The following is a 24,959-nucleotide window of genomic DNA, read 5'->3' as shown; positions in this document are numbered from 1 at the left end:
TAACATGTACAATAATCGTATTAATTCTGTATGCAAAACTTAAATTCTTTCTTTTAAAAGAATCCTTAAATAGCTGTGAAGACTGACATGACAATAAAAACTAACTCGGACATATTTGTAAAATTCACTATTCAAGAAACCAAAAACTGTACAATATGAATAAATTATTGTCTTGATTCACAGATAAGCGAAAAACAATATAGTGCGACAACAATTTTTATTTGAAAATTTCATAAAAGTGAAGTCTTGTACACGTGATTAGAACTTCATCTCAACGTATGTAGTCATCAGGGTGTTGACCGGCTCCGGCTAGCGCTGTTCGCAGACTAGAGGCTAGCTTGCCTATTGGCTGTATCTATAAGCAAGCATCTAGTCAAATCTTTATGAACAAGAGGTACAAATTTACTCGCCAAATTAGACTAAACTAGGGACCAGGCTAACGTTCTAACAGCTAGTACTGTCAGGAAATCTTTGTCCGCTTACCTTTTTTCTTCCAGTACGAGTTTGTTCGCGAAGCACTGTCGTTAGTAATAAAATTACACTTTATAATCAATGAGCAGACAACTTTCAAGTGTTAAACACGCATATTGTCAATAAATCACTTCTCTTCACCTTCCATAAGTATTGCCAATAAAGATAATTACAAAAAAGCTCTCAGTATATAGTCATCCCTAGTCATCTCACTACTACTTTTCCTTACCTTTTCTTTTGGAATCGTCTCCTCACTGCTAGTGTTTATCTTTTCATTCGTAGTTATTTTTTAGCTGCTATTTCTTACCTTTTGTGTTGCAGGCGTTCTTCGATTGCTATATATCTAGCGTATTACCCCAAAAATTTTTAGTTTAAACGTACCCCCCATACTTCTAATTACTAACCGTATCCAACTGATATATTTGTGTTACTTACACCGTTACCTTCCAGATCAACCTGTCAATTCTACGCCAAAACACCACTAATCTCACGGCTTTATTAAACTTTACACGCTTGTTAACATTACGCTATGGTTACCGCCAGACAAGTTTATGCATATGTAAACTGTTCATGCACTAGCTGTTGTTACCTGCCTCACATGCCAAGACTATTTGGTTTTTAGACCATCCTCTTACCTACACTACGTCTACCTGCCTCACATGCCAAGACTATGTGGTTTTTAAACCATCCTCTTACCTATACTACGTCTACCTGCCTCACATGCCAATACTACTTGGTTTCTAGACCATCCTCTTACCTATACTCCATCTACCTGCCTCACATGCCAAGACTACTTGGTTTTTAGACCATCCTCTTACCTATAATACGTCTACCTGCCTCACATGCCAAGACTACTTGGTTTTTAGACCATCCTCTTACCTATACTACGTCTACCTGCCTCACATGCCAATACTATTATAAACTGTTCACTATGCTGGGCTGTTCTTATTTGCCTCAAGTCTAGTTTGCGCAAGATTGAAATTTCTGTGATAGCTAGGATGAACCTTTCGGTGAGGTCACGCCTTACTGAAATTACTCTGGCTGTTTCATCATACACATTTATTTAGCCAATAATAACTCAAGCCATATTCAGTGTAAGTCTGAACATCATCACTTTTCCAGGAACGAGTGACCGATAGATGGATGTGACTTCATCCAATAACAACTATCCAATCATATGTATCCTTTTCCTTAACCTATGATATGTAACCTGGCATTACTTGACCATCACAAAACCTTAATATGATCCTCCATTTTGGTCTAAACGTCTTTTATAAAGTTTCATTTTAGATCTCGTTGGAGATTCGTCATGATGTGAACTAGGCATAGCATGCAAATATTATTTCAACTTTCCACTATACTAACAGTGTCATAGCTGTCCACTATACTAACAGTGTCATAGCTGTCCACTATACTAACAGTGTCATAGCTGTCCCCTATACTAACAGTGTCATAGCTGTCCACTATACTAACAGTGTCATAGCTGTCCACTATACTACAGTGTCATAGCTGTTATATTTTCCCCCATTTTAGCTCATCACCGCTATGCTATATTGAAAAATGAACTTTTTTACATTAGATATTATATTTGCCTATCGTTCTTGATATCGATATGCATTATTATTCGACTAGTTTCAAAAGTTCATTCTAATTGTTACTCAGGCTTTCTTGCAGCACTCGTTACAATGAGGCCAAACTTAACCACTACATATTTCGATGCAGCTCTTCATTCACCCATTACATGTATCTATGTTATGCCATGTTTATGCACTATGTGTATCAACTGCCCTTGTTAGTACTAGGCTAAACTTACCTTCTATACTTCTCTATACATTTATATATTCTTAATACACTATTAATTATTATTATAAAAAACGCTAAGCCGTTCTTCGAAACAATTCAGAAAACAGCGTTATTAGGAACTGCCCAGATTCTAAGGAAGACTCTTTAGTAGAAGGAACCACATAAGTGATAACCCTTTGGCTTTAAGCTCAGTCACTACCATCCACTCAGTAGTGATGACCCACCAACCCACTACTTGGTTGTAATGACAGTGTTTATAATAATAATACTGCAATAGTGTTCTTTGTGAGCTTCTTAACATGTCCTTATATTTACCTGCTAGTGTTACCTAGGTATATTTACTGACTATACTGGTTTGTGCTGTAACAAGCTTATCTGCATAGTTAGCCTGGATCCACTAAGCTTTAATATTACTGTTATTATTATTATTATTGTTCTGTTGTTTAATGTCATTGCAAAGGCCTGGCTGTGCATGGCAAAGTTTGTCTCAAATGCAGGCACCCGCAAGAGCGATAGATCCAGCTCGCTGGCTTCAGTACAGAGAGGTTTTGCGTGGCTTAAGCCCCATTGGCTAATTCTGTTAGCACAAGTGCACTTATCTGTTTTAGACGATTAACAGTGATGTTAAAGGGCGATGTATTGAGGAGCAGTAAGAAGTGAATTATTGCCGATGTCAAGCAGAGGCAAGCTTAATCATCGGCTGACTCTGCTAATCTTTCGCTGTTAGAGGCCGTAAACAGCAACTAAGCCATTTGTTGTAAATCAACGACACTATGTTTCCTCTGTGTGGAATTGTGCGCACATTGAGTTACCGTGCAACGAAAGGGATAAGGAACTCTATGCCAGAGGTCGTAGCAACACACTCCCGTCTCGTCAAATCGAAATGGGAAAGACTAAAGTCTGAAAAATGTTTAAAACGGAATAGCTTGTTTGGCATGTCTTCCGCATCATTCGCAAGTGCCTTTTCCATCTTTCACAAGCATGAAGTATTCGATAGAAATTTACGAGCGACAAAACTCGCTTAATTTGTGGTTTCTTGATATTTTCATCTTATGGATGAGGCAAACTTGCGGATTCACCGCATCATGGAAACAGCGTGAATGTTTTGGCTGGTTCAAATTATATCTCAGTATGATACCACAATATCGTAGTCTGTGATATCACTGTTTACACTATCACAGACCCATCTGTGTTTACATCAGCGACTAGTCCGCGGCATAGCATTCCGCGGTAGATCATTCTCATCATGCTGTATGATCGCCAAAGCGATCAAATGCTAGTCTCGCAGCATGAAGAGAAATATAAGTCGAAAAAGCCGCGACAGCAAATCACTATCGCTGAAGTCGTGGCATTGCACTGACTCATGGATGCATAGTGCAATGTCAAGGTTTGACAACTGCAATGTTTGCTGACGTATCCGCATTGTGTCTGTGATATCATCGGTCTACGGTGCACATAGTCGACGAATAATCGCCAATAGGACAACTCCTGACATACAGTGATATAGTGTGAACCAGCCTTAGGTAGAGAATAAGCTCAACAATAGTCAGCAACTAGTGTATGAATAATACAAAAGGTCACATGATCGGAAACTATGACTCATTGATTTGTCTACTCGCTACTGCTAACAATAATTTAGTTCCTCACCAAGCTTCCCTCACCTCGTTTATCATTATAAATATGCCCTAATGCTCTCTAGTGCCAGACTTTTGGCTTTTACACTTTGTTTGAGGCAAGCAAATGTTGCACCTACTGCATTATTGCTAAGTAATTTGCTAGAAATCAGAGTTAGCATTGAGTAAAACAGGACCTAATAGCTTTGTCCAATAGCAGTTTTGATCAAAGATGAATACTGCACGAACAATATGGCCATAAAAAATATTTGTTTACTTCAAGAATATTTAGTCAGTTATACTACGTCTGTGGATTTCAACAACCCTTTTGACCGTGTCAATCACAAAATACTATTTGATAAACTAGAGTTTGCTAGCTTTAGAAGGATTCTAATAATCTCCCCAATTAATTCATTTTTTTTTCACAAATGGCTTGATGAAGTTGTCTTAAATGACAAAGTATTTTTATGTTTGGTAAAAATATATCTAAATATATTATTAATGCTCTGGAAGCAGTTTACAGTGGTGATCATAATAACGGGACCGGCTGGTAATTTCATAACAATCTTTTTTATTTATGGCATAAACTCCCTTTCTCTATAATCTCAGACCATACATATTATACATATTTGAAAAGAAAATATTCTAGACATTCTGTCTACCACCAAAAGTGCACTCTAGTAATAAAACCTGTTTAATGGGCAGGCACCCATTATATCCTATTAGGTCAGTCTAGGCTTATGGTGTCATACCAAATACTAGGATGCTAGAAATACTCTAAAGGAACTTAAAAACACTACCAATTAACTTTTTTAAAGCTATGTTCTAAAATTATGTCAAATTAAGTTGCAATTTTCAGAAATTAAAAAAAACAGTTGTTTTGGATTTTCGCACCACTTTATGCAGAAAATGAAATATCTTACTAAATTCAAACTGATGAAGCAAATACCAGTTGGTTTTACATAATAATCTTATCCGGTCCTTTCTGAGCTTTCCATCGATGCGCACATTGTCATAATTCACATAATACCGTTGGAATAATATTGAATTACAACAAAGAATGAGTTTTTTTCAAGTGTCCCATAATTACGATCACTACTGTAGATACATTAAATTCTCATTAATTAATTTAGATAAATTACATTCTCATCATTATTCAAGACATTTTGACCAAGTAAGAGGTCATGATTAAAGTGCTAATGTTATAATTTAGAGGTGTTTATGTTAACCATTTTTTTCGCTAATTTAACTACAAATCTAACTGAGAATCACTTCATACACATTAACTATATTATATCTATATATAATATAAACATTTAATGTAAATATGCATTATATAATATATATAGATAAAATATAATATAAATGTAGAATGTAAGTATATAACTTATAAAATAAATTTTCATCATAAATATGTAATACACATATATATATTCTCTTTGTAAAAGTAACCTATGCAAATATTGGATAAATGTTATTCACAAAATGACTGTAGTTTTTTATTTCAAAGACCAATGCAGAGTCTAACCCAAATTCCAAGTTTCAATAAAATTGTAGACATTCAAGACACCCTCAAACTCACCTGACAGGGTTCTCTGGCTGTCTTAAGATGAGTACCAACTTTTAACATTTTGTTTCATTCATTCAGTATTTTCGCACTTGATCAAAACTGCTGAAATTGCATCTAAACTACTAGTACCTGTTATAAAACAAAGGTATTATCTGTTGTCATACAATTATCTGCTTTGTGACAAAATATACAAAATAAATATATTATTTTCAGCATCTAACTCTATCAACCTATGTACAACAAGCAATATATTATATTCAGCATACATGTACGACAAGCAATATATTATATTCAACATCTAAATCTATCGGCCTATGTACAACAAGCAATATATTATATTCAACATCTAAATCTATCGGCCTATGTACAACAAGCAATATATTATATTCAACATCTAAACCTATCGGCCTATGTACAACAAGCAATATATTATATTCAGCATACATGTACGACAAGCAATATATTATATTCAACATCTAAATCTATCGGCCTATGTACAACAAGCAATATATTATATTCAGCATACATGTACGACAAGCAATATATTATATTCAACATCTAAATCTATCGGCCTATGTACAACAAGCAATATATTATATTCAACATCTAAATCTATCGGCCTATGTACAACAAGCAATATATTATATTCAACATCTAAATCTATCGGCCTATGTACAACAAGCAATATATTATATTCAGCATACATGTACGACAAGCAATATATTATATTCAACATCTAAATCTATCGGCCTATGTACAACAAGCAATATATTATATTCAACATCTAAATCTATCGGCCTATGTACGACAAGCAATATATTATATTCAACATCTAAATCTATCGGCCTATGTACGACAAGCAATATATTATATTCAACATCTAAATCTATCGGCCTATGTACAGTGTTATCTAAAATAGTAATTTAGTTTAAAGAATGAAAAAGAATAATACAGAAGGTTGATTGTTCAGCATAACTACTTAAATCAATGTTTATAGCTTTTAAGTAAACATTGTCATGTTGAATATGAGGGTGTGTAACTAAAAAATAACGTATGAAATGTTGAATTTGCATTTCAATTTACTCTGTGTTGGTGTTACAAGGGCTGGTGGTTTGCAGCAGCTAGAAAATATTTAGCTTGGCTGAAAAAAGCCACTTTAAAAAGTTTCAAGCATGACACAGGATTGGCCTTGAACTATTTTTAATTTTTTACACATTAGGTACAATGGCTGAGGATACTTACCCTTGCTCTCTTTTTCCTCAAGAAAGTAGTGTTAATATTCAGTCAGATAAGTCGAAACTTCAAACTAAAAACTGGTATCCTACCTATTTTGGTGTAAATTGGCACACGGTAAAACTAAGTTGGCACCTGCTAGCGTCTGGTACACCAGACTGACACCGGCTTAAATCTGGTACACACCAAGCTGACACCTGCTAGCATCTAGTACACACCTAGCTTACACTTACTAGCATCTGGTACACACCTAGTTGACACCTGCGAGCATCTGGTACACACCAAACTCACACCTGCTAGTATCTGACACACACCAAACTGACATCTGCTAGAATCTGACACATCAAGCTGACACCTGCGAGCATCTGGTACACACCAAGCTGACACCTGCGAGCATCTGGTACACACCAAACTCACACCTGCTAGTATCTGACACACACCAAACTGACACCTGCTAGCATCTGACACATCTAGCTGACACTTGCTAGCATCTAAAAGACACCAAGCTGACACTTTCTCAAATATTCAATGTAGCAACAGCGCCATTATTACATCTGTCACTATTGCACTTTATAATAAAACTTTTTATAATCAAATGATATGAAAACAGGAAGTGCAGTTGAGACTATTGCTTATTCACCGCATTTGCTTCAAGAAAATATCATACGCTGAAGATATAATGCAGGCCAGTTTGTATACTGTCAGAGAACATAGAATGTAGCCTAATTTACCAAACTCTAGTTGGTTCACATACTAATAAACAGTTGGGTACAATTTATATAGTTGTTAACTTATTTTGGTAGAGTTTAAGGCTAAGGTTTAGAGCGCTTTGGGTTCAACTATGTGATGGACAGTCGGTAAATCTAAAAACTAAGAGTTGTACTCTATTTGCTGTTTTCAAACATTAACAAAAATAAATAGCCATGATCATTACTCTATGGTCAAAAAAACTTGTGGACAAGTCTATTAATACATTTTAGTATTGATTAAACGCATCTATTTTAGAACAAACACTGCTAAACATGTCAGCTATAGTTTTCAATTCTGCCCCGTAGAGGCATGTACATAACCATCGTCATCAAGACATCTGTGACTCTAGGCTCATGTACCATCATGTACCCAAAGTATAATGAAATCTGCAGTAATGCTCTTACAAGTGTGGAGGTATGTTTATCTCACACGCGTGCTTAAGGAACCACATGGTGTCAGGGACTCATCAATATTGTTATACATGTACAGTCATACCTCTACATACGAGTGTCCCAACATAACATGCAAGAAACTCAAGATATGAGCTCACTTCTGTTCAAGTTTCTTCCTTTTGGTTATTTTGGCTGATTTCCCAATTGAAATTTCCGATGCCAAAGGCTTCTTTTCGGTTGTCATGTAGTCAACCCTTTATTGGGTAGAAAAAATCATCCGGACAATTTCTAAATACTAGAATGTCATGAGACATGCCACATGACATGAGACAGTCGTGTCACATGACCACATTTACATAAGTACTTATTTCTGTTTTTCAATAATTAAATTTTAATAGGAAGCAATTAACTCTTTGTTGTAAGCCATAGAGTAGACACAAATAATAAATAGCCTATGAAACAACTGTGGCAAACAGGTGACTCGATTGCAATCTTGTGTTGTGGTTTTCCAAAAAGAACTACTGCGATATTTTAGTTTTTAAATTATATCAAATAAATATTTTTCCGCACTTTTCATTGATTGCGCTAGCCAACCGCAAAAAATACCATCTATGTCTATGTCCATCTATGTCAATTTTGCTTCTGTTGCTTCTAGAGTGGATAAGCAGCCTAAACCCACCTGACACAGTTGTCAACCTGATACTCTCATATGCCGCTCGCCTTGTTGGCAGCCCTTTACTCGTAGTTAGAGTAGAAGATGGTGCTGCCGCGGACTCCCCATTCCTTACCTTCTTCCACAGGAGCCTCCGGAATGGTTTGTTTAGCATTACGTAAAAAAAGAAGTTGCAGGCATGGTTTATGTATATGCACATAGTGGCCACCAAGTAGAATACATTCTTCTCGATGACTGAGAGATGTTTCGCTCTATCCGTATAGCCAGAGATGAAGTATATCACCTGTAATAAAACAGCATCACTTGTTACTCAATTTTCAATAAATTTGGCAAGATGTAGTGATAATAAGCAGCAAGCTGTACATATTGGGTTGTGGCAGATCAGACCCAGTCCAGTTATCTTGGGTTATAGTAAAACAAACACTGGCTATCAATCACTAGACAACTTCCATTATTCTTAGTCAGGAGAAGTACATAATAGTCACTAGTTGATGTCTATTATTGCTAGTTAATAGTATAAAATCTGTAAGTCACTAGTTGGTGTCTATTATTGCTAGTTAATAGTATAAAAGCTGTTAGACAATAGTTGGTGTGTATTATTGCTAGTTAATTGTATAAAAGCTGTTAGTCAATAGTTAGTGTCTATTATTGCTAGTTAATAGTATAAAAGCTGTTAGTCAATAGTTGGTGTGTATTATAGCTAGTTAATAGTATAAAAGCTGTTAGTCACTAGTTGGTGTCAATTGTTGCTAGTTAATAGTATAAAAGCTGTTAGTCAATAGTTGGTGTCTATTATTGCTAGTCAATAGTATAAAAACTGTTAGTCACTAGTTGGTGTCAATTGTTGCTAGTTAATAGTATAAAAACTGTTAGTCAATAGTCGGTGTGTAACATTGCTAGTTAATAGTATAAAATCTGTTAGTCACTAGTTGGTGTCTATTATTGCTAGTTAATAGTATAAAAGCTGTTAGTCAATAGTTGGTGTGTATTATTGCTAGTTAATAGTATAAAAGCTGTTAGTCACTTGTTGGTGTCAATTGTTGCTAGTTAATAGTATAAAAACTGTTAGTCAATAGTCGGTGTGTAACATTGCTAGTTAATAGTATAAAATCTGTAAGTCACTAGTTGGTGTCTATTATTGCTAGTTAATAGTATAAAAGCTGTTAGACAATAGTTGGTGTGTATTATTGCTAGTTAATTGTATAAAAGCTGTTAGTCAATAGTTAGTGTCTATTATTGCTAGTTAATAGTATAAAAGCTGTTAGTCAATAGTTGGTGTGTATTATAGCTAGTCAATAGTATAAAAGCTGTTAGTCACTAGTTGGTGTCAATTGTTGCTAGTTAATAGTATAAAAGCTGTTAGTCAATAGTTGGTGTCTATTATTGCTAGTCAATAGTATAAAAACTGTTAGTCACTAGTTGGTGTCAATTGTTGCTAGTTAATAGTATAAAAACTGTTAGTCAATAGTCGGTGTGTAACATTGCTAGTTAATAGTATAAAATCTGTTAGTCACTAGTTGGTGTCTATTATTGCTAGTTAATAGTATAAAAGCTGTTAGTCAATAGTTGGTGTGTATTATTGCTAGTTAATAGTATAAAAGCTGTTAGTCACTTGTTGGTGTCAATTGTTGCTAGTTAATAGTATAAAAACTGTTAGTCAATAGTCGGTGTGTAACATTGCTAATTAATAGTATAAAATCTGTTAGTCACTAGTTGGTGTCTATTATTGCTAGTTGATAGTATAAAAGCTGTTAGTCAATAGTTGGCGTCTATAATTGCTAGTTAATAGTATAAAAGCTATTAGTCACTTGTTGGTGTGTATTATTGCTAGTTAATAGTATAAAAGCTGTTAGTCACTAGTTGGTGTGTATTATTGCTAGTTAATAGTATAAAAGCTGTTAGTCAATAGTTGATGTCTATTATTGCTAGTCAATAGTATAAAAGCTGTTAGTCACTAATTGGTGTCAATTGTTGCTAGTTAATAGTATAAAAGCTGTTAGTCACTAGTTGGTGTCTATTATTGCTAGTTAATAGTATAAAAGCTGTTAGTCAATAGTTGGTGTGTATTATTGCTAGTTAATAGTATAAAAGCTGTTAGTCACTTGTTGGTGTCAATTGTTGCTAGTTAATAGTATAAAAACTGTTAGTCAATAGTCGGTGTGTAACATTGCTAGTTAATAGTATAAAATCTGTTAGTCACTTGTTGGTGTGTATTATTGCCAGTTAATAGTATAAAAGCTGTTAGTCCCTAGTTGGTGTGTATTATTGCTAGTCAATAGTATAAAAGCTGTTAGTCAATAGTTGGTGTCTATTATTGCTAGTCAATAGTATAAAAGCTGTTAGTCACTAGTTGGTGTCAATTGTTGCTAGTTAATAGTATAAAATCTGTTAGTCACTAGTTGGTGTGTATTATTGCTAGTTAATAGTATAAAAGCTGTTAGTCACTTGTTGGTGTGTATTATTGCTAGTTAATAGTATAAAAGCTGTTAGTCCCTAGTTGGTGTGTATTATTGCTAGTTAATAGTATAAAAGCTGTTAGTCACTAGTTGGTGTGTATTATTGCTAGTTAATAGTATAAAAGCTGTTAGTCACTAGTTGGTGTTTATTATTGCTAGTCAATAGTATAAAAGCTGTTAGTCACTAGTTGGTGTGTATTATTGCTAGTTAATAGTATAAAAGCTGTTAGTCAATAGTTGGTGTCTATAATTGCTAGTTAATAGTATAAAATCTAGTTAATAGTTGCACATAACACAAGGTAATATAAGCAAGTTAGATAAGGTTACATCTAGTCCAGCTAAGCTCTTTGTGCCCTGACGTTGCAACTACATTCTAAAAAGTTTGTATTTGCGGAAGCTATAACTAGTGGTGTGCCAGCACTTTGTCTACATGCATGTACGAGGTTTAGAGAAACTAACAGTTGTCATCGTAAAACATCACGATTTTTACAAGCGGCTTGTTGTCAACTTGCCCTTTTTATTTCCTGGTTAAAGTGTTTGTGATTCATGAGTGCACCAGTTTTGCATAAACAAAATTTTGAAAAGTCAGGCGTATGTTCTCCAATTTTAAATTAACCAACATTTTAAAGTCTGACATGCTTGTCACACCTTTCACAGCTGGAAACTTTTTACAGAATAATGCATTAAACCGTTTTACTTACATTCGGCATGCACATGAAAACGGTGAATAGAGAAACTGATATGAGAGTTGTCTCCCCTTGTCTGCTAATTTTTGAATTACTGCGGGCCAGTTTGGTCGATTCTTCATCTTTTGGACAGTTTTGACCTTCCAAAAGCTTTTTCATCTGGGTCCTACAAATACATTATCATTTTTATTAATAAACTATTTTTCATCTGGGTCCTGCAAATACATTATCATTTTTATTAATAAACTATTTTTCATCTGGGTCCTACAAATACATTATCATTTTTATTAATAAACTATTTTTCATCTGGGTCCTGCAAATACATTATCATTTTTATTAATAAACTATTTTTCATCTGGGTCCTGCAAATACATTATCATTTTTATTAATAAACTATTTTTCATCTGGGTCCTACAAATACATTATCATTTTTATTAATAAACTATTTTTCATTTGGGTCCTACAAATACATTATCATTTTTAATAATAAATTATTTTTCATTTGGGTCCTACAAATACATTATCATTTTTAATAATAAATTATTTTTCATTTGGGTCCTACAAATACATTATCATTTTTATTAATAAACTATTTTTCATCTGGGCCCTGCAAATACATTATCATTTTTAATAATAAATTATTTTTCATCTGGGTCCTACAAATACATTATCATTTTTAATAATAAACTATTTTTCATCTGAGTTCTACAAATACATTATCATTTTTAATAATAAACTATTTTTCATCTGAGTCCTACAAATACATTATCATTTTTATTATTAAATTATTTCTCATCTGGGACCTACAAATACGTTATCATTTTTATTATTAAATTATTTTTCATCTGGGTCCTATAAATACATTATAGTTATATTAATATGTTATTCTACCTGTTATTTAACACAAGTTTTTGTTAGCTGAAATGCTATGAACTATAAACTATGGGTGACGCTTTGCTATTAAGATCAAAAACTCTCCTCTATTCAAGTGTATAAACTATTAATAGTTCATTGCTAGTTTTCATCCAGCGTACAAGATTGTTTATTCACGTTTTAAAAAATACTGATAAATGGGAAGGATGGAATACGTGATGTTTGCCTGTCCATAACACGCAGTGTCTTAGCTATTCCAGATGCTAAATGGGTAGATGATCCATATATCCCTTGCCATACATGGTGGTGAGCACATTTTATTATTACTCATACATGTATTATTGCCATATTTGTAATGTACTCTTCAGTTAATTAATATTATTACGTTTAAAAATTTAAAGTAACTGCCAAAGTGAGCTGTGTTTACTTCCTTCTTTCTTCGATGAAAAGCCGCAACTTGACACATAAGTCTAAAACAAGTTCAACAACCTATTCTACACGAGTCTAAATCAATTGAATATTTTCACCATGGAAATATAAACAGAGTGACACCAACAGAGTAAACTAACGATACGTCAGTAAACATATTTTTTGCCCTGATTGGTGAATCGATATGAAAGCTAATGTAATGAGTGCATTAATGAGAGATTATAGGAACAATACACGCCATCCTCAATGTCAATTAGTGAGCCAGCCCTTCAACAGCCTTCAGATGATCGACTCTAAATATTTCGGTTGATTAGAGCTCATAAATGAAACATAGAGTTTAATTACATTACGTTCTAAAGTAAATAGGTAATAGATGCACCTGCCAGCACTTGCCATCGCCTGCCACCCATTATAGTACATCTATTGACTTGGAATCTTACAGAGAGCTAGCTTTGCTGCTCAACCAAAACTCAGCATATGCAAAAAACTGTACAGTCCAAAATAGTAAAATTCTTTTTTCAGTTGGTTAGTTTTTCAGCCGGTCAAAATAAATCCGGAAGAAACACTCCCAAACTGGTCACATGGTCCCAAACAGGTCACATGGTCCCAAACTGGTCACAAGGGAGTGGCTAAAGTTACCCATTTCCATGGGCATTTCTTTAAATATTTTTGTCAGTAAATATTCAATAGCATAGAATTACTCATTGGAAACACTCTATGAGTTATTCAACAATATTTTGTCTACTGGCTAGAACATGACACAGAATACATCTAAAGGTTAAAGGTTTAGACATAACCGTAAAACCTGAGCGTATGCTAAACATCCATAGGAAGTTCAATTAATTGTCGATTGATTGTTACGTAAGAGAATTTAGGAACATTTGATGTTCTTTATAGGCACGCGATGCGAGCGTAATCGTTTAATTACATCAGACATAAACCTTATTATTCAATATAAACACGTTATGCATTTATGTGTGACCTAGTTGAGAGCCAACATATCTCTATTCTATCGAACTTCCACCATTCCACCTGCGCATTTCGATAAAACATCTGTTGAGTTTAGGTGTGGCTGAGACCAAAAGACAACCTCAGATGAGCCTCTTAGCTCACCTGTATTTTTGCCTCAACTTAAGGAATGGTCACTCCGTAAGATCATGTGATCATATGAGCTCAAAGGGTGATCACCTGACCTCAAACAGTGATCACATGACATTAAAAAGACTTCCCATGTCTTTATGGAGTAATCACCTGACTTGAAGGAGTAGGCACATAGTCCTAAGGAGTGATCGCATGACTTAAAAAAGGTGGTCGTTGTAGAGTACTCATTCAAAATGTACATAAAACATAACAATATATTACATATCATGCGTTGCTATGATATGTATTCACGTTGCTTCATAATTTGACAAATAGGATTTTACCTTTTGTTAGGGAAAATTATCTCTTTACAGAAGAAGGTCAGAAGGACAGGTCTAAGTAGCAAATATAATAACCTCTTATTACTTCTAGTTCTTCTTTTGCTCTAACAGAGTTGCTTTATTCACCTTCTGTTATAGTAGTAAGCAATGACATACAGAATTTGTTAAATTCTGTATGTCGATTACTGTACTTAATTGCTAGGACTTAATCGTAGCAGCTTTATAACACAATAAGAATAGGCCTTTCGATTTTCTAAGATTTTTGCTGAAGAGAAAGGCTTTTTATTTTAGCCTTTCTTTTGAATTTTCATGGTGTTCAGCAATTTGCTTCAAGTTATTACATATTATTGGTAATAAAATAGTTAATTTAAGAATTTAAGTAACTTGAGCTAGTTTAAATCTTTACTATAATAAGAGCTGTGTACGGTATGTTCGTCAGTCGCCAGCTTGTTCCTGTAAGTGTGCTTATCATGAGTGCTTATAGTGCGCAATGATCTCTCATACAATCATGATATTCAAGCAAGCTTGGAGTAACCAACAGTATTTTCTGCATATTTTCACTAGTGTAATAAGTATGTGCACAATCATTTGGCAGTATGGCCAGCTAGAACTCAAGGATCCAAGTTCAATTACATTGCCAAGGAGATTTTTGTTCCTAAATCTTTGTTGCTATAACTAGACAGTTGAACGACAGAAAAGCAAACCCTGAAATTTAGACAGCTTCATTATTAATGTGCATGTAGTTATATCGGAATGATTTATGTGGTATGAAAAAACAACAAGTTTTTGTCAAACAATTTTTAAAATCAAATAGCCAGCAGGTGGGTATTTAATGGGGCTGGTTCACAGGAACCAGATGGAATTTTTTGTAACCAAATATTTTAACGATTTGGCGTTGTATGTGTGTGAAGTAAAAATGGAAAGAAATGTGAAAACACATAGTATTCACACAATGACTACACGTACCCACATACATGCACACGTGCGCATGTACACACATACACACAAGCACACACATACACCCAGATACACATGAGCACACACATACACACGCATGCATGTATACACACGCATGAGCGTACGTTCGCACCCATGCATGCACGCGCGCACACACACTCGCAAAACACACACAAAGGATTATATCAATATAGCTATATCCTTGAGAGAAATTAGCATTGATGAATTGTTCAGAGACTTCGCATCCTATCGATCAAAAAAGTGGCTGAGAATAAATGTACCAACCTGTAGAGAATGTATGGGACATATGAAGGTTGTACCAACCTGTAGAGAATGAATGGGACATACGAAGGTTGTACCAACCTGTAGAGAACGTATGGGACATACGAAGGTTGTACCAACCTGTAGAGAATGTATGGGACATACGAAGGTTGTACCAACCTGTAGAGAATGTATGGGACATACGAAGGTTGTACCAACTTGTAGAGAATGTATGGGACATACGAAGGTTGTACCAACCTGTAGAGAATGTATGGGACATATGAAGGTTGTACCAACCTGTAGAGAATGAATGGGACATACGAAGGTTGTACCAACCTGTAGAGAACGTATGGGACATACGAAGGTTGTACCAACCTGTAGAGAATGTATGGGACATACGAAGGTTGTACCAACCTGTAGAGAATGTATGGGACATACGAAGGTTGTACCAACCTGTAGAGAATGTATGGGACATACGAAGGTTGTACCAACTTGTAGAGAATGTATGGGACATACGAAGGTTGTACCAACCTGTAGAGAATGTATGGGACATACGAAGGTTGTACCAACTTGTAGAGAATGTATGGGACATACGAAGGTTGTACCAACCTGTAGAGACGTATCCTAGCGATAAGGATGATGTTAATGACGAAAACAGACAGAATGGGTATCGGAACTGAGAAGACAACAGAAATGGTGTTGTATTTTGTAATAGCACCATTGGCTGTAAACCTTCCATCTTTCAATCTGTAATAGTGCCCATAATGTTAACACATGCAGTGAATGTGCAATTTGTATTATGAATGCTTTAGAAATATGCATCTTGATCATCAGAAATTCTGACATGAACAAGCAGGTTGAACTTGACTGGTCAGCTATCCAGTAGCCTTCACATTATCAAAAATATGATTGCATATCAAATCACACTTGATCAGCAGTTAAAATTCAAGTAACATAGAACTTGGCAAGTTCATATTATCAACTGAAGTAGCTAACTGCTGATTAAGTAATGAGACAAGCTTGACAGTTCATTAAAATAAATTAATAAGAAAAAACATAACAAATAATTTAATTAAATCGATAAGAGATACAGTCCCTTAATCGGCAATTGTTACAGAAGCTATCGATTGAGAGTGAACTTGCGCAAAGGATTAGTAGATTTTATCAAGAAGTATCGATACTTTTCTATCACTTGCGAGTTTTTTTATGTTTGAGGTGACCTGACTGCTAAAATGTTTCAAGATTAAAATCAGTAAAACTTGATTGCAGTTAAACGCTCAGCAAAAGAAATACATGCAACATGACATTACTAGTCCCTCTAGTTGATATCGGCTATTGCATTCATGTTGCAGCTTTGCACATCTCTATTCTTTCAGTCTCTTTGCAACTATTATAGACGTCATGATCAAACTTTTGCTTGATCTGAGCGTTCTAACCGCAGTCAACTTTTGTCGATTTCAATCTTTAAAATCCTGGCAATCAGTTCACCTCAAACATCAAAAACAATTACAAATGGTAAGAAATTACTGGTACTTTCTAATAAACTCAACTAAAAAATTTTGCAAGATCATCCTTGGCCATCAACAACAATCAGTTGTAATTTTGATGTTTAGCTTTAAAATTAATTGAAATTTTTAAAAAATGATTCTAAATATAGACTAGCATTCGTTTTAAAAATAGACTCGGCTACAGCTCAATTTATTTTTTACTTAATTATGCATGAGTTGATCTGATATGAGCTTCTATCGTCACCTTCCCTAGGTTCAGTCTGCTAGGCTTTCACAGTGATGTGACAAAATCTCTTCCTTTTAGTGGCAGGTACAAAAACAGTAATGACAGCTTTTATATAATGTTGTAAGGCAGTTGCATCAAGATGTGCCAACGAATTCGAAGTAACATCAAGGTGAATCGATGAGTTGGGAGGGACATCAAGAGGTACCACTGGTATTAGATGTTATGGTGTGGTATGGTGTAGTATTGAATGGTATTAAATGGCATGGTATAGCATGGTAGGAGATGTTGAATGTGATACGGTGTGTTGTAGTACAACTTGGTATGATAATGAGATGTGATGGTGTGATATGGTATGTTGTAGTATGATTTGGTACAGTATGAGATGTGGTCGTATGATATGGTGTGTTGTAGTAGGTATGATTTGGTGTGGTATGATATGTGGTGGTATGATGCGGCAGATTTTGTATGATATGAGCTGTAGTGGTATGATGTGGTGTGTTGTTTTACCATTTGGTATAGTATGAGATGTGGTGGTATGATGTGATATGAGGTGGCAGGCAGATATGGTATGAAATGGGATGGGACGGTTTATTAAATGATATGATATGATGTGGAATTATATAGAAACTGCTTCAATCAAAGCAGATAGTCAGTACAACTCAGGTAATTTATGTCTTACCATTTTTCTTTTCTATTGTCACTTCATACAAACGCCTTTTCGTGACAACTTAAACATTAGCATTAAAATGAACTTCTAGTTTTTCATCGCAGCTGATGGCCACCAAAATATTCAATATTACAATTTAATTGACAGTCACAAGTCTCAGTTATTAAGATCCCAGAAAGTGGAAGAAGTACAAAATTTTTGCCACCAAGCCATTGACTTTAGCCTGTACACCTATAATTTATATGTACAATGTACATATATACCGTATTTATGTACATATGTACATATATACGGTATATAATAATATAGTAAGCCAAATGTTTTCATGATTTGCTTAAACTTGTGGAGATTTTAGTCTCGAGTATCTTTGTGCTTTTCTTATAAATTTTAAAGCCACACAAAAATTCTATAAAGGATCATTTCTCTATCTTCTGTATTACACTTTTAGACCAATGTCCTAGTTTATATCTGCAGAAAGACTGTCTGCAGTTAAAGCTTTAGTTGGTATGACACTTGAAAACCTCTACTAACAGGTGCTAGTAGGTGTTCAAAACTGACACATTGTGAAAAACACTGAGAGACCTAAGCATGATCCCTCAAAATAGTTTGTTTGAAAGAACAAGCTATCATTATATCGGATGGTAAAAGGGAGCTGTATGAACCTCCAGAGAGGATCCAGACGCGAGCCCTTTTGTAATACACTAAGAGCTTTTGTTGTATAAGACATACCTTTGCTCGAAGGCCATTGGCAGGTTAACAATGATGCTAAACACGGAAATGAATAGAAGCGTGAGTCGCACTCGTCTCATGGTGCAAAGAGAAGAGGCCTTAAGAGGAGCAAACACTGCTATCAATCTGAATACTCCCATGGTCACTACACACCTACAACATAACCCTTAGTAAAGTAGAAAAGTCTCACTTAGTCTCAGGGTCTATACTAATTCCGGTTTACTGGGACAAACCTCCCCATTACTATATCATTCACTTCTCGCTCATTGCCTAGATAACCAATCAGATTGATTGTCTAAGTCTAGACAGCGACTTTTATCCAATTACCAGTTGGATTTAGATAAGTGGCGCACTACCAAGATGATTTCAGCATATTTTTTAGCTGAGACGACTTTCTAGTATGAATAACTTTAAAGCTGTTAATTGAAATATTATTGTGTGCGGTGGCTTTCTTGGGCTTTATTCTTCGTTCTGGCTTCAAAGTTAGCTGCAGATATTGCAGATGGAGAAAAGGTGGGAAGACAACCCCGATCATAATATAAATTATTCCAATAGAAATAGACTATAATATTTTTACAATAACCATAAACACTTTACAGTAGTTCCTCTCTATTACACTGTACAGTAGTTACTCTCTATTACACTGTATAGTAGTTCCTCTCTATTACACTGTACAGTAGTTCCTCTCTATTACACTGTACAGTAGTTCCTCTCTACACTACTCAACTTTTGCAGCTTTAGTACTTCATGCGGTAAAACATATTCATTAAAAATTAAACATTAAAGAAATAAACAAAAAATAAAAACCTTGAATATGAAAAATATGTAAATTTCTTTTATTACAGTTTCATTTTCAATTTCATTTTCAATTTTCAATTTCATTACAGTTATTTGGTATCAAAAGATTCACCATGTCTTACTCTGCTGGTTGCAAATGCAAAATATTTGGAAATGTGATTACAAGCTTTTAAAAGCTCAAAAACGAACAGTTAATTGCAGCCATCACGAAACCACCGTAGATTGGAATCAGTTTATTTCTCTGACGTGGTCATTCCATTTGGTTATTGTTTTGACATGTGATGTTCTCACATGAATTGAAAGGCCAAAAAGGGTAAAAGGGTGAAACATATTCATTAAAAACTAAACACTAAAGAAATAAACAAAAAATAAAAAACTCAAATATGAAAAATATGTGAACTTCTTTTATACTCTGGCCCAGAGAGATTTCTCAGCAAGTACTATGGTGATAGCAGTTGTTGTTGTGGTTCACGGTTTTTTTGTTACATTTTGTGAAATGTTAAAGGGCAAAATGTTTGTGACCCCCTTCATTATGTCTCTTACTCAACTTTCTAAGTTGCCTACCAAACCAGGAAACCAGGAAAATGCTTATGATTAATGAAACGATGACTTTATTATGATACGCATTTATTGGTTTCTGTTTTGCGGATTTTCAATTTCAATCAATCCGGATTACTCAAGAAAAAATTACAACATTCAAAGCATCGTTTATAGTTTATCGTTTAATATTCAAACATAGTTTTATAGCAATAGTTGGCATCATAAGAGAAACAAGTTCATACTAGCAGTTGTAGAAAATCATTCATTAGGTATATTAGTATCATGCGTGCTGCTCCCTAGAAGTCAGTCTTTACTAAATAGTACCTCGTTATTAGCCATAAGAGCCAGACAGGCAAGACCCATTACATAATGGTCAAGCTTTTACATCAAGAATTTCAATAATTAACATAGAAGATTAACCATGTGAACGTGAACGCATTGCTGTATTTCATAAACACTTTGTGAATAAAAGCAATTATTATATTATTGAAGTTTGCCAATGGAAAGTTTTTTGAGAGACTCAATAATTAGACAAAAAAGTTTGTGTATCACTATTTATGACAAACAATAACGTTTTCTACTTGTAAACCCTTAGGGATGGCAGATTAAAGGGATTAAAGATTACCAGAACATCTATTTTATTAACATATGTCTTTCTCATTCTTATTCTTATTTCTTCTTATCCATTCTTATTCCTTCTTATTCCTATTTACTCCTATTTTGCTGCCAGACTTTTATAGATGTTTAGGATTCTATTTTTTTAAATTATTGTAATTTGTTTCGTGTCAATCTAAAAAATTTTGGAGTTTAACACTCTATTATAACTACAACTAAATATTTGCTATAATAAGGTTCGTCTCCGTCCATCTGTCTGTCTCCACGGTTGGAGGTTTGAAAAAAGATTGCATCTTATGAGATTTTTCCTCACAACATTTGGCGATGTAGATGGTCACTCTAACACCTGTGCTAATCGACTACCTTAGCTAATCGACTACCTTAGCTAATCGACTACCTTAGCATGGTTTGAAGTAGATTTGCAGCTACTTATTCTCTGTGTTTTGTCGGCACATTGGAGGATCGCTCATGGCACACTAGATTGTCAAGGACTAGTATATATATAATATTATAACGTAACTGATTTTTACGTACCAATTAGAGATAGTCATGAAAACATTGGCAAAGATGTACCAAACGCTGTAGAGGAAATAGGATGGGTAGTTGATGGTGCGGGCAGTGTATTCCTTTCTGACATCATTGGGGTTGCTGAGGCGCTGCAGGTAGAATCTAGTCGACATTGTCAACAGGAGAAGCATGAGCTACAATGAACCATTCAGAACAATATATGTGACCGAGTGGGCACGTTTTCTATGGCCACAAAACTAAAACGAGCTGTCTCTATCATTTGACAATGATTCAAATATATTTATTCTATCACTGCGCTGGCTGCGTGTCAGAGAGGTGTCTGCTGCTGGTCAGTGTAGAGCTGCCAAAAATATGTAACTGGTTTGTTATGGCAGGCTGACAATTAATAACAGAGCTTAAGTCAGTTAAACCCTAAAAGCTTTGTTAGCAAGCAAGCCTGCGCTAGCAGCGGGTATAAAACATTCATTTTGCATTTATTACAAATTAAAAACATCAGATTATATTGAATAGGCATTTGGTTACTTTGATGCTGTCGACAGCGTGTTGACATAAAATTAATAGCTAATAATGTAAGCAATATTATTTACATATTTTTTGTTTTAATTAAAACAAACTATTTATAATAAAAATATAATTCTTTTAAATGTTTGTTTTTGACAGCTTGAATGACTCTTATTCAGTCTTTAAAATTTTTTAACTTTTTATAAACTTTCACTTTAACCCTTTTAAAATAGTGGTATTCAATAAAATAGTAAGTTGTAAGTCTTTATATAAGAGGGCTAAATGTTATATTTTGGATAAGGAGAATTTTTTACCAAAAAGCAGCCGCTAAAATAAGGGCAGTTATTTTGTTATTTAGCTGTTTAGTTTCTCGTTTGTGATCTCCACTGACAAAGATGTGCCTATAATGACTGGTGTTTTGCATTTGTTCAGTCCATGCTGTCAGTGGTATTGACAGTATTTCCATTCAGAAAGTTGGCATTTTTTCAAATTACTGTTGTACAGCTAGGATTTCTTCGGATAATTATTTCTGCAGGCACACGTCTGTCCTTTAAAAATCACCAGAGATGAGGATGATAACTCTGCCAAAATGATTTTTAGTACCGTGTACTAGCTCATAGCTCCTATAGCGTAAGTTCCAGATAACGTAAAGAATTCATGTAAAGCTTTTGCTTCGTACTCCGTAAAGCATTCGATATAACGTAAACAGTCAAGACGGTGAAAGTTATCAAATTTTATTTGAATAACAAAAACCTTGTAGTCTTAAAATACCATTTTCTCTCTTGCCGTACTTGAGAAAGAAAAACTGATATAGTCTAGCGTTTTCTCTATCGTATAGGCAAGTTTCGTGACAGCCTGGTTCACCATGATAGATCGTGAGGTATGTTGACAGAGCACAGAGAACAACTAGCTGCTGTTCTGAAATACTTAGAGGCGATCGATTGCTCCAGGTCAGTAACGATCTGAATGTCACGAGTTGGAGTATCGTCGAAAGCTATCTTTTACCATAACCTTGACCCTTAGAAACAGATAAACATTGCTCTTACAATAATAAAAATATTTTGTCTACTTTATTGAAGACGTATAAAATATTTGTTATCATTTTTCCTTTGCAGAATACATATTGTTATATAGAGAAATAAACCATTCGTTGTAAAAGGATTTCGAGGGTGTGCGCTCCCCTCAGCTTAGTGTAAAATTACAATCAAGGAACATAAAACAAGGGAAAGCCATAAGAAAAAGGGGAAAAGTTGTCGAGACAAACCAATAATACTACAGTTACGGTACAGCTAGTAAATTAAAAAGTTATGTTTAGTTTTTCCTTTTTGCAGGGCCAAAGGGATGAGTTAAAGAAGTTCTTGTAATGGATTAGGCAATTAACATGTATTTTACTGTTCAGATAACGTAAGTTCCCTATAACGTAAACTTTCCTGGAACGGATTATTTACGTTGTAGAAGCACCTACTGTACTCGACTACATATAGGTATATATACAATATACAATATATATAATACTATGTCTAATGCAGAAAATAACATATTATATAAAAAATTATATTATAGAGTATTATATTATACACAGTCAATATATTATATACGATCAATATATTATATATGATCAATATACTACATACAATCAACATATTATATAATATTAATATATTAATTTATATATATGCATAACATAATATATTTGATGCATGATAGTCAAGTAAATATTGTTTTGTTGCTTGCTTTAATCAGAAATCAATATTCCTTTTATTTGTACATAAGTTCCTTAATTCTTGGTACATAGTGAGAGGAAGAGTAAGATGCCTTAATGCTTACACCTCATACATATGAATTGAGAAAGTGCTCATCACTCCGCTACATAGTTAACATTCCCTTAATAGCCCCGAGTAGACAGACTGGAGTCGGCGTACTCACTAAGAGATCAAGAGGAATGTGCCCCTAAATTGTTAGTGAATGGACCACGTAGAACTTGGTCCATTACTTATTCCACAAGAACTTTCATTGTTCAGCATTTAGTTGCATCGTGACAATATTTTTAAAGATATATATTTGAGGTTTACAAGAATGGATCTTACTACATATAGCCAAAGTTTTCGGAGTTTAGGAGTCAAGGTCATCATCACTCGAAAGAGGCCCAAAATATCATTCATTTCCAAGTTGTCATGTTGAAACAGCTCCAGGGCCAGGATTTGTGACTGATATTCTTTTTTGAACACTACTCTTTGTTTTGCAATAAAAGTATGACAAATCACAGTTCTAACAACTTTATCAGCATGATGAATTAGGTGAAGACACGTCAATAGATTGAGTTCTATAAAAGTTCTTCAGATTTACTTAAGCTTCTGCAGCATTTCATTATTTTAAGGTTTTAATATTACAGTGGAGCTTCTATAAAACTTTAGTGACTATCAGTGACTATCAGTGACTAGTGCTCTTGGACCGTACAACTCAATTCAACTCAATTCAACTCAACATTTATATCATACAGGTCTAGTCAACTATAAAGCTATAAACGGGCAAATATACATATATGAACGTTTGTGATCGTTCATATTTTTTTATTTGATTAGCGTTTGGTTCTTACGAGCAGTACTCCCGACAGTGCCTGATATTTCTTTGATTTTCAATCAAGAGGGAGTTTAAAAGGCCTGTTCTTGGGAACCAGAAGAAGATTTGAAACTGAACGTTTTAGCAACCTGCCGGAAGGCAAGGAGCACGTGTGTGTGAAGTTTGAATCAAACTGGCCAAAAAGTTTTAAAACGCATCATTGATACGGACTAACTGACAGATACACAGAACGACAAGTTTGGATTTAATAATATATTGTTGATTTTAAGTTGTTTTTGTTGAAACCTCAATATCGAGAAATAAATAGCATGCTGGCCAACCTAGTAACAAATTTGATAAGCATTGTTTTAGAAGACAGCATAGAACAATAGAATTGTTTTATAAAAACCATTTGAAAGCCTACCAGCATATCGACGGCAGCCATACATATGAGGCAGTGATACATAGGCCTTTTGCTGACTCTGACAGTCTGTGACAAAGCGTAGATGTTAAGTATGTTTGTCACCAGTCCGACGGTAGACAGGAAGCAAAGGAACACTCCGAACACCCAGAAGTATAGGTTATTTAGAACGACCTTGTCGGCACTCGGAGTGGTGCTCGCGTTATTTGCTCGTGAAACTATAACCAATGAGAGGTTACTCGACAGCGTGTTCAAATATCTGGATGTCACAGAACTCAT

The 24,959-nt window shown here is 34.6% G+C and overlaps 1 protein-coding gene across 1 annotated transcript; it reads right to left on the bottom strand.

Moving 5' to 3' along the window:
• Positions 1 to 271: 271 nt before the first annotated feature.
• Positions 272 to 24,959, bottom strand: LOC137397473 (probable G-protein coupled receptor 139). Its single transcript, XM_068083761.1, has 9 exons — positions 24,684 to 24,959; positions 21,206 to 21,372; positions 18,719 to 18,871; positions 16,198 to 16,335; positions 11,663 to 11,813; positions 8,512 to 8,788; positions 3,087 to 3,174; positions 1,837 to 1,939; positions 272 to 355 (listed from the first exon to the last, which is right to left on the bottom strand). The coding sequence occupies exons 1-9, from the start codon at positions 24,957 to 24,959 to the stop codon at positions 272 to 274; spliced, it is 1,437 nt and encodes a 478-aa protein (XP_067939862.1).

The sequence above is a fragment of the Watersipora subatra genome, chromosome 5, assembly GCF_963576615.1.
Source record: "Watersipora subatra chromosome 5, tzWatSuba1.1, whole genome shotgun sequence".
Lineage (NCBI taxonomy): Eukaryota > Metazoa > Bryozoa > Gymnolaemata > Cheilostomatida > Watersiporidae > Watersipora > Watersipora subatra.
Note: the sequence above shows the minus strand (reverse complement) of the source record. Positions and strands in the feature narration are given on the sequence as shown.